The sequence below is a fragment of the Hibiscus syriacus genome, unplaced genomic scaffold (assembly GCF_006381635.1).
Source record: "Hibiscus syriacus cultivar Baekdansim isolate YM2019G1 unplaced genomic scaffold, ASM638163v2 tig00111877_pilon, whole genome shotgun sequence".
NCBI lineage: Eukaryota > Viridiplantae > Streptophyta > Magnoliopsida > Malvales > Malvaceae > Hibiscus > Hibiscus syriacus.
Window position 1 is genome coordinate 2,007,283 of NW_024063208.1, and position 11,979 is coordinate 2,019,261.

Genomic DNA, 11,979 nt, shown 5'->3' on the forward strand with positions numbered 1-11,979 from the left:
ACCGGTTGAAATTCAACACATCAAATTCTAGAGGCAAAAGTGTTTTAGAATTGGTTCACTCTGACGTATGGCAAGCACCAATAACATCCCTAGGTGGAGCAAAATACTTTGTCTCATTTATTGATGACTACTCCAGGAGATGTTGGGTGCACCCTATTAAGAAGAAGTCAGACGTGTTTTCAACTTTCAAAAACTTCAAAACGCGGGTGAAACTTGATTCTGTAAATAAGATCAAGTGTTTCAGAACAGATAATGGAGGAGAATACACAATTGAAGAATTTGATGACTTTTACAGGAAAGAATGCATCAAAAGACAGTTCACAGTGGCGAACACTCCTCAACAAAATTGAGTGGCAGAGCGAATGAACAGAACCTTGTTAGAAAGAACAAGAGCAATGTTGAGGGATGCAGGCCTAGAAAAATCATTCTGGGGCAGAAGCAATCAATATCGCCTGTTATTTGGTGAATCGAGCTCCATCAACTGCAGTAGAGCTGAAGACACCAGTGGAGATGTGGACTGGTAAACCAGCTGATTATTCAAACCTCCATGTATTTGGAAGTATTGTGTACGTGATGTACAACTCCCAAGAAATCACAAAAACTTGATCCAAAATCCAGGAAATACAAATTCTTGGGGTATGCTGATGGAGTCAAGGGTATCGCTTGTGGGATCCAACTGCCCGCAAAGTGATCATCAGCAGAGATGTTATCTTTGTAGAAGATAAACTACAAAGAAAAGAAGACGATGATAACGCTAAAAAGTCAGAGACTACACAGATACATGTGGAAAAGGAGGTTGAACAAGGAGATTCTTCTGAAGCAGAACCAACACATGATGAACAAGAACCAGAGAGTTTTGAAGCTCCAACAACTCGTCAATCAGATCGTGTGAGAAGACGTCCCAATTGACACTCAGATTATATTATAGAAGGTAATATTGCATACTGCCTTTTAACAGAGGACGGTGAGCCATCAACATACCAGGAGATAATAAACAGCTCAGATGGTTCACTGTGGATGATGGCGATGCAAGAAGAAATCGAAGCCCTTTATAAAAATAATACATAGGACCTTGTGCCACTACCACAAGGAAAGAAGCCAATTGGTAACAAATGGGTCTTCAAAATCAAGCGAAATGGTGACGATCAAGTTGAGAGGTATTGTGCAAGACTGGTGGTTAAAGGATATGTTCAAAAAGAATGTATTGATTTCAATGAAATATTTTCTCCTGTGGTTCGATTAACAACAGTTCGAGTAGTTTTGGCAATGTGTGCTACATTGAACTTACATCTAGAGCAGCTAGATGTTAAAACAGCTTTTCTTCATAGAAATCTTGAAGAAGAGATTTACATGCTCTAGCCTGAAGATTTTGAAGAAAAAGAAATGAAGAACTTGGTTTGCAGGTTGAACAAATCTCTGTACGGTCTAAAACAGGCGCCGATGTGTTAGTATAAGAGATTTGATTCCTTCATTATGTGCCTTGGATACAACAAACTTAATACAGACCCTTGTGCTTATTTCAAGACAGAAGTAATAGGAAGATTTAGCTTTCACAAAAGAATTACTTGAAGAAGATCTTGTCACGATTCAGCATGCAAGATTGTAAGCCAATTTCTACCCCTCTTCCTATTAACTTCAAATTATCCTCCAGTATGAATCCTAGCAGTGAAGAAGAGAGGATGTAGATGTCTCGAGTACCGTATATATCAACATTGGGAAATTTAATGTTCGCTATGATATGCACAAGACCAGACATTGCACAAGCAGTGGGAGTGGTTAGTCGGTACATGACGAATCCAGGCAAAGAACATTGAAATACAGTAAAGAGGATCCTGAGATACATCAAGGGGACCTCAAATATTGCATTATGTTACGGAGAATCAAACTTACTAATCAATGGGTATGTAGATTCTGACTATATAAGAGATTTGGATAAAAGTAAATCTACTACAAGATATTTGTTCAAAATTACTGGTGGAGCTGTAAACTGGGTTTTAAATTGCAGTCAGTTGTGGCTACATCCACAACAGAAACAGAATATGTACCAGCTACACAAGCCAGTAAAGAAGCAATTTGATTGAAGATGCTATTGGAGAAGCTTGGGCACAATCAAGAGTATGTCTCTCTGTTTTGTGACAGTCAAAGCGCCTTGCATCTAGCAAGAAATCTAGCATTTCATTCAAGGACAAAGCACATACGAGTTCAATACCATTTCATTCGTGAAAAGATGGAAGAAGGAACGATAGATATACAGAAGATCCATATCAAAGACAACATAGCAGATTTCATGACGAAGGCGATCAACACTGATAAATTTACTTGGTGTCGATCCTCTTGTGGCCTGTCAAAGACGTAAACAACATGATGGTATAAAGTAGAAAGAATGGTGTGAAGGTATAATTGTTCCAATCAAATCTTCAAGTGGGAGATTGTTGAAATTTCAACAAATTATTCGGTGCATTAATACACCGAATGTGCAAGTGTGCAAGTGGAATTGTGGAGTCAATAAAGTAGCTGCAAATTGTTGAAATAATAAAGGCATAATTATCAAATTGAGTCCCTAAATTTTAAGATATTTATAAGATTAATCTTCAAGTTTCAATTATAAATACCCTAACTTATTTAGTTTTAAAATCATCCCAAAATATTCTAGTTTTTTTCTAATACTAGAGAATTTAGAGAGTTTCTTGAGAGTTTTCTCCTTTTTATCAAAAGAGAATTATCATTGTTTTTTCCTTGGTAGATCGAGAGAAGTTGTAATTCCTATTTTCTTATAGTGAAATCTTCTACCGTTGCCCGTGATTTTTACCCTATATTATTTAGGGTTTTTCCACGTAAATTTTGTATCTCTTTTATCTTCATTTTTATTTTCTCAAATTATCATTTACGATTTTACTCTATCCGATAGCCGTCTTCCGCAACACAATGTACCACATCGATCAGAACACTTATTAAACGACTAACACACTTCGTAGGTTATGTTCCGAAACAGAGCGATGCACCTACTGGTTTCGAACATCCTCATGCATCGACCTTAGGCGCCCATCCGACAATCACGTGTTCCTTGGCGGCCTGCGTCTTGAGGAAGGAGTCCCGAGAGAAAACTGCCTGCAAACATCCAACACAGTCGAAAATAAGTACGAGAACATGATTTTAAACATTTACGCACCGAGTCCATGTAATCTTAATAGTCCCCTAAAAGACGATAGGGAAGAGTAGTATGCCATCGATCTATCTTCGCCGGTTTACGAGGATGTCGTAGTTTTACAAGCATAATTACATTGTTCTCGTCACATGAGATGAGCATCAAATCATACCTTCTAGTCAATGAGGTATGATCAAGCCCCATGCTGGTGGAACCTATGTTTACTCGTCTTACATGTGAGTATTTAGCGGTCATATCACGACCGCGATCCAAAAGTGCAGCCTTATATAGGTACGTTATAACATACATCATCGCTCCTAAATATGCATGACCGTACTAATCAAGATGAATGATCAAAACCATCATATAGTTTAAACAAAACAATGTTTCATTACAGTCGTCGTCGTCATTTTTTCGTAGTGACGAACAAGGTCCACTCATTAAACCGTTAAATTTGAATTTAAAGAAACAGAATATTGCAGAAAAAATTGATTGATGGTACAGCAGTTGCATACCTTCATGTAATTGTGGACATAAGTTGAGCTTTCAGGAACAGTCCACTTCTTAAAATGGCCAAGAGCGATCTGGAGATGGTACAGCTTCGGTCCCAAAGCTAGATCGATAGCGGTAATCTTTTGCATGTCCCTTAAGATGTTCATCCAATGCGGTCAGTTCATTAACCAAAGCCTGCTCAGATCCGTCACTTACATGCTTGCTCTTAAAAAATGTGATGAATGCTCCAAATATTTTCGATCCCCTGCATCGGAAAATCGAATAAAGATTAACAAACAGTTAATTGATTCTGACAACAAAAAGGTATCCGGACTTCCTATCAAAGGATCACAAAGAGTACCAACTCTGTTTACATACTTTCAAAGGCTAGAGGGCTTATAATTGATCCATGATTTATATTCCATCTTTCGTTTGTTTCGAGAAATATATCTATTACTTACGATTCTTTCTTTCTCTATTGATTATAGAGATGTATAGATCCATGTATCCATGTGTCTATATCAACCCTGTTCACGGATTAACAAAAACGTTCAAAAGCTCGACTTGCCTCTGCCATTCTATGAGTCAACCATCCATAGGGAACAAATCAAAAGGCAACAATAATCCCAGAATTCCAGTAGCCAACAGACAACCGAAATGACCAAATGTTTCCGGACTTAACCTATATTAATCGAACTCAGGCGTGAGTGTTAGATACTTATACGTTTCCGACATAGTTTCGAGAGTCCTCGGAGGATCATATTACGTACTTATGTTCGAAAAACCATTGGACATGGGGGCATCAACCACCCATATTTCAATCAAAATGAAGGATCGGAGCAACATACACAGAAGCAAGTTCAGGTGGTGTTTTGAGAGAAGGCTCGGGATACTTGTCTTCAACAATTCCGACAATCACATCAGAATCAGCCACCCACTTGTCATCAAACTTCACCACTGGTACCTTCCCTTCTGGACTTATCTCCAAGAACCTATCATGAATTTTAAATCACAGAAATCATATTTTTTACAGTAAAATCACAAATTTACAGCAACCCATTTGCTTAAACACTACAAACAACACATCTATCAACATGAAACAATGAACTGTTTACATCTTTTTTGTTAATTTTCTGAAAATTACCATTGGGGTTTGTCACTGAGATTGACAAGGTGCAGCTTGTAAGGAACCTTCTTTTCCTCCAAAGTAAGAAGAACCCTTTGGCAGAAAGGACCTATAAAGCATTTTTTACAAAAGAGGCAAAATAACATTCAATACAATTCAAACTCAAAAACCCAGAATCAAAATCACCCAGAAAAAGGAAAAACGAGACAAGATTTTCCTTTTACGAAGAGAGAGAGAGAGAGAGCATACAGTCTCCAAGAACATCTGGGGCACCAGCAGCAGCCTTAACACAGATCTCCAAAGCCATTTCTCCTTGAGAAAGATTTGGCAATAAAAAATGATCCTTTTCCATTCTGAGAAATACAAGGAACTAAAAGCAGCAGAAGAAATGGTGTGAACTGTAATATTTCCAAATTCCCATACTTTTGGGAAATGTGGACCTATTCATAAATACCAAGTGTCAATAGTCCATGCTGTTTCACTTGGGTTGAGACCCAACAATATTCTCTAGCTTTTCTGACTCGAGAAAGTTGATGGATATTTTTACCCAAAAATCAGTAAAAAAAAACAATTATTTACTAGAATAATAACCATTCGCTATTATTTATTAATTTAACATCATATCCTGTCGGTAACGACACATATCGCAAAAAGTGGTTTCTGCTTAGGAAGCACCTTTTGCTGATTTTAACTAGATTGGATTGAAATGAAAGAAAAGTGTGATTATCTTGGACAAAAGCCATGTATGTCGAGAGCACGCAATTGCACGAGTATGAATGAATATTAGTCATATTGGATGATGTGGATGTGTGTATATTAGTTTTATGTTTAATTATTTAATAAATAAATGATTAAAAATAGGGACAGAATTATAATTTTAGTTTAAGACGAATAAAGTATAATCAATAATAAAAAATAGGAGAGATAAAATTAAAATAAATCAAAATTTAAAAGTTTAAATAAATATTTATTCATATATATATATATATCTTTTAATAATAGATTTTCTTTTTTTTTTGGTGGGAAGGGTGGGACAGTGGCCCTTGGAACTATATGGAGTACCGTCCCTGCTAAAAAATATTAACTTTTAACAAACAAAAATATTATATTTAAATACTTAAAAAAATTATAAATAATGAGTTAAATTTATCAAAAATAATAATAATAATAATATGGCTTAATAGACGTGCATCAAAATTTATCAAAAAAATAATAATATGGGATAATAGACGTGCTTCACCATTGTTTGTGCTCATGTAATTACGTGTTTTTAGCACACACATTTATTCCTTTTAGATAAAATCTATATATTATTTTTTTTTCATTTTAACTCATGTTTTTATTTTTCTTTAATTTCAGTCTAATCTAAATAAATTAGCTGATCATATTCCTATATGTAATATGATAAGGGGGAGGTAGGGTAGTAGGTTATCCCAACGCTAGGTTGAGAGCAACTTCCGTGAAAGACCTCCGGCAATTATGAATTACCCATCATGGGACTCGATCCCACGATCCTAAGGTTAAGAGCCTTGTGCTCTACCAACTGAGCTGGACAGACAATTCTTCAGTCCAATCTAAATGTGATCAATAAAAACTGTTTCTTGCAAAACGCGCTTTCTAACGCATTAGAAAAAGGCACTTCATACTAGGGGTGTAAACGAGCCGAGTCGAGTTCGAGTATTGCTGAGATCAACTTGACTCGAAAATTCTGAAATGGAGCTCGACTCGAACTTAAAATCCTGAATTGAAGTTCGTGAGCAGCTCGAAAAAGCTCGAAATGAAAAATAAAGTTCTTAAACTTAATTCGATTGAAGCCTCAAACTCAAACTCGAACATGAACCTTAAATACATGAAATCTTACTGTATTTTTTAAAAAAAAAATCAATACATAAATATTAATATTATTAATAATTTATTTTTTAAGAAACAATTCTTAATATATTAAATTTTTATAGCTGCTCACGAGCTTTTCGACTCGAATATCGAATAGCTCATTTCGGCTCGTTAAGAACTCGAGTCGAGCTCAAGTCCATTCGATCCGAGTATTTATCGAGCCTTGATCAAGTCAATCTCGAGTAGTTCGCGATCTGTTTCGTCTCATTCACAGCATTACTTCATACATAACACAACTTTATATATATGCAGTAACAATTATTAGATTAATAAATAATGATGAATGAGTGTTGTTTTAATAAATAATTATTTTTAAATGATTTTTAGATAAAATTACCAAAGTTGACACCTTTCTATCACTTCAAAATTTTTAGATTCTTTTATTTTTCCTACTAATATTACATTTTATAATATTTTTCAAAAAAAAAAGTTGCTATACTTTATGGATAAGTTCTTTATAAATGAAATTAAAATAATTTAAGATTAATTTTTTATAGTTGAGTTTTGACTTATAAATGGATGAGTTTTTGTAATTGAAGTGTACAAAATTTAATGTTTTCAATTTTCGAAAATAAAATAAGTAGGCATAGATCGAACTTGATGTATTATGACTTGATGAATTTTCATAATTGAAGTATTACAAAAAGACCGTTTCTTTTGGTGGAGGGAAATATGCCGGAAAACGACAGTTCATTTTCGCGCGTACCAAACGGAACGACAAGAAAACAACTCGGAAAACATGTTATCTGCAAAATACAAAAATTCCCATTACCCCAACTCAGCTCAACTGCATTTTTACTGTTTCCACCATTGTTGTTCTTCCTTTACAGATTATAGATTTTGTTGGTTTTCGTCAATTTCTTCATCTCTTTCAATCTTCCATTCCCATCTCTCAAAATCCCATTTCCCAGAATCTAGTTTCTTTTTTCTATAAACCGACAATTTCTTAAAAAAAAAGTCAAATTTGCGTGTGAAATTTGATTATTTATTGTAATATAAAAACAGTTGTTTGACCTACCAGGTTGTTCTACATGTCGGCTTGTTTCGTGAGTTATAAGCAAGACAGAGTTGATTTGATCGATTACTTTAAACTTAAATTTATTCGATTATAATCATTGAACAATCCATTGGGGGGAAAACAAAATCAATCTGATATTGAAGTGACGATTTTCTTATGGAGTCGAGCATCTAAACCCTAAAGTCAATTTGCTTCAGATTCAGAATTTTTCTCAGGAAAGAACAAAAGGTCAGATCTTTCTTTTTCTGGGATTTCTTTTGTTTTTTTGACTTTGTATTGAAATTTTATCTCTTTTTCTTGAATGATGAGTTTGAACTCTACCCTTTGGTCTCATGCTATGGTCTAATTATTACTTTGGTAAAGAAAAGTTGTTTCCAGTGATTTTGTTTCTTTATCAGATTCTATTATGTCAGCTTCATGAGTATCTATGCAATTCCCTTTGAAGGCCCGTGGATCTGTTCCTTCCTCTGTTCCTTTTGAGCCACCAAGAATAGGATTCAGTGATTCTCAATGTCTTACAAAAGAGCCAGAGTTCATGATGGTTTCTTCCCGGTATAACTCGGATGTGAACGACTGGTACAAGCCCTCATGTTAGGAAGCAAAGCAGCAGATCTTTGAAAGATGGTGGATGACTAAAGAATTTCTGGAGAACGGAAATGCTTTTGGGAGCAGAAGCAGAACACTTGGTGAAATGCTTGCTATGCCCGATCATGCTAAACGTGCAAACCTTCGTGGTCCTTTTGGCATTAGCAGTAGAGATGGCTGGAAAAATGGGGGTGTTGGAGAGTCGCGATCACAGTCGTATTCTACACCTGTTGGAAGTCCTATAACCAAGACTACTCCCAAAGCTTTAGATGTTGATTCGCATATGAGCACGAGACCAGTGTTTCCTTGGTCAAGACGGAAGGATCCTATGACATCATCCTAGTTGATCAGTGGAATGACATCAAGGATAGGAAAGGGTCTACAGAGGATTTTGTGGTACCCGAGTCATCAATGTACTCGACTGCATCTCAAAGCATCGTCTCTGATATGGTGGTTGCCTTAGAAACTCCAGAAGCTGCCAATACTACTGAAAATCATACCAAGCACTGGCTCGAATCAATGGACTGCTCTATGCCGAAGAAAGACCGTGATTCTACTTTTTGTATCCCTGATGCTTGGAGTCAACATGTTCAATGTTGTTTTAAGTTTCCAACTAATATTAGTATTAATTGCATTTTAGATATAATAATCAAACTGTATTGCTAAATTCAATATATAATCTGCATTGATATGGTTGAAGTGAATTACATTCTTCTGCACTGTACTTTGTGATCGAGACATTGATGTTTTAATTTATTTTGATTCCGCTCTAATTTTGAGCCAATCATTTTCTGTAAACCATGGATTTCACTGTAATCTCACAGGAAGATGTATCGATGAGGAAGAGATATCTTGGAAGAGGTCGGCGGGGAGACTACTTTTCCTTTTTGTGAAAATAATGTAGTAGAAGAGCCACATGTAGTTTCTTTTTTCGATTTTTCGTATTCGAACGTCGCATTAGCATGTCAAAGAGGAAGAGAGAGAGATGTATGCAGGAATATTTTTTGTTTATTCTGTGCATTGGTGTGAAAACTCAAGTATGTATGCATGCATATATTGGGATTATGGCAAAAAAACTAGTTTTGCCATGCCTATCATTGTATATTTGTTCCACAAGAAAAAAAAATGAAAAAAGAAAGCAGATTCTATTTATTTTCTTGCTCTTTCCTGTTCTTATCACGTTTCCTTGCTTAATAATTTTAACAATTTGCTATAAATTTCTTTGGGGCAGCCATTGATGACTGTGTAGAACTCTGCAAGAAAAGATTCATATTCTGCAATTTGTTACATGTAAATGATTAGTGATGTAATATGATTGACTGCTTTTTGTTGCAGGTGAAAGCCTTTTTGGTAAGCAAATCCATATATATATGTGTGTATATATATATTATACATATATACAACAACTCCATTTCTAGAGCTGTATATATTCATACGCTTGCATATCTTTCGATTCATTAAGGAAAAAATACTGAAGCAAATCTTTCTGAACTTTGTAGCTATGAAAACCTACAAGCTCATTTCTGTACTTCTTTCTTTCACAATTGCATTCTCCACTTCAGCAAGAATGCTCGATGAGCAGCCCTCAGAATTGTTGTCGAATCCGGTTGTGGCTCCTGCTTCTAATGTGCCGCCACTAACCACCACCCCAGCAGGCACACAGCCTAATCCTAGTGTGGCTGCAACCACTGGTCCCATTCCCACAGGAGCCAATGTTGCCAACCTTGTGCTTGAACCTGACCACACTCTGACCTTCTTCATGCATGACATCCTTGGAGGGTCAAACCCGTCTGCTCTAGCGATCACCGGTGTGGTCAACAACCCAGCACTCAATGGTCAACTTCCATTTGCTAAACCAAATGGTGCAAACCTCCCAGTGAACAACGGAATAAGCCAAAACAGTGGCAATACCGGTCTGTTAAACAACAATAATGTTCCGTTACTTTCCGGCCTTGGTGGGAACACTCAAGCGATGCTGCAAAACGCTGGCGGCAACAACAACGGGGGATTCCCGACCTTGGTTGGTGGCCAACTTCCTTCAGGTTCTGCACTCCAAAAGCTCATGTTCGGGACCATGACCGTCATTGATGACGAGCTGACTATTGGACATGAGCTAGGCTCAGGGTTTGTTGGCAAGGCACAAGGGTTCTATGTGGCTAGTTCGGTCGATGGAACCAGTCAAACAATGGCGTTTACAGCCATGTTCCAGAGCGGACACTATGCCGACACACTTAGCTTCTTCGGGGTTCATCGGACCGGTGTATCAGAGTCGCATTTGTCTATCATGGGCGGTACCGGAAAATATGTCAATGCTAGAGGTTTCTCCATTGTGAAGACTTTACCGGCGAGTAATCAGCAGCAGGAGACCGATGGCTTTGAGACCGTGCTAGAGTTCACTGTTTACGTTACATATTAGATGAAGATGCCTATAATTTGGTGTGATTTAAATATTTGGAAACTTGTACTATCGTGAATCTGAAAAACAATGAGAAATCTACAATTTGTTTGTCTTATATCAAGAAAATTCAGAGGGAAAAAAAACTTGGAATGAACTCATTTCTTCTTATTCTTAAGAAAACAGAACACTGATTCGATCAATGGAATTTTGGAAGTTATACTTTTAAAACAGTTATAAAATAATCATTAAATTTATCAAATTATTAAAAAAGTGGACAATAGGCTTATAACAATTTATCACTATTTAATGGCGTGCAATGACCATTTTATAACAATTTGATAAATTTAATGACGATTTTATCACTCTTAAAATTTTAATGATAAAAATTTATTTTAATACAATTTAGTACGATTTATGTACTTATCTCTGATCTATTAACGAACTAATAAAATTATAAAACTTTCAAAATAAAAAAAAATAAAAATAAGGGTTGATAAACTACATTGAAGGAGGAGGATTTATCCAACAATTCATCTCTTGAAATTTAAATAGGGAGTCGCGATATATGATCGTTTAAAATAAAGACTCAGACTTAATAATTTGAATTTAACAGAAAATTTTAAAAAAAGAGAATTTATTTTCTATTGGATTTTATTGAAGAGGAAAGGAATCTCTTCACATATTTGATGTTCTTAGGGTTACGTGACATCGTCGAATAGCCTATTAAGACCTACTATAAAATATGTTAGTTTTATGTGGTACGTTTTATTTAGTCGACAAAAATAATAATTTACCATTAAAGAAAAGATAAACGTCAGATTGAACCATCACAATTTCACTGCAACAGCCAAATATAAAATATTGAAAATTCTGATTATAATTTCAGTATCAAATGCTTCAATCATCACTCGGTGAGATAAACATTGAAATGCAACATCGTATCCACACCATCGGTTATGTGCTGATCCTCCTGGTGAAGAAGGGTTTCGACCTTCCCTTTGAATTCTAGTACTTCTCGGTTCCACTGACCACCGCGATCTGCGATTCAGGTGACACGGTCCGATAAACACCGAAGAAACTTATGGTGTCCTCAATTTCGTGTTCGCCTCCATGCAACACGACTGTCAAGGCAATGGTTTGGCTGTTACCGTCCAATGAGCTAGCCAAATAGAACCCTTGTACCCTACCTAGCACAACTGACCCTAACTCATGTGCTTCGATTAGTTCATCGTCTACGACAATTATGGTCTCGAACATGAGCCTTTGGAGAGTTCCGGATGGGAGCTAATGGTCCCGAACATGAGCCTTTGAAGAGCTCAGGG

The 11,979-nt window shown here is 36.2% G+C and overlaps 1 protein-coding gene, 1 long non-coding RNA gene and 1 pseudogene across 2 annotated transcripts; 2 read left to right on the forward strand and 1 right to left on the reverse strand.

Annotated features, from left to right (window-relative positions):
* Positions 1-3,003: 3,003 nt before the first annotated feature.
* LOC120172657 lies at positions 3,004-5,161 on the reverse strand (annotated as a pseudogene).
* A 2,639-nt stretch (positions 5,162-7,800) lies between these two features.
* LOC120172679 lies at positions 7,801-9,029 on the forward strand. The gene is made up of 2 exons (XR_005520986.1): positions 7,801-7,902; positions 8,073-9,029. It is a non-coding gene; the product is annotated as an uncharacterized LOC120172679 (long non-coding RNA).
* Positions 9,030-9,699: 670 nt separating this feature from the next.
* Positions 9,700-10,698, forward strand: LOC120172688 (dirigent protein 25-like). The gene has a single exon (XM_039180093.1). It carries the CDS (start codon positions 9,761-9,763, stop codon positions 10,673-10,675), a length of 915 nt encoding a protein of 304 aa, XP_039036024.1. The 5' UTR covers positions 9,700-9,760; the 3' UTR covers positions 10,676-10,698.
* The last annotated feature ends 1,281 nt before the right edge of the window (positions 10,699-11,979 follow it).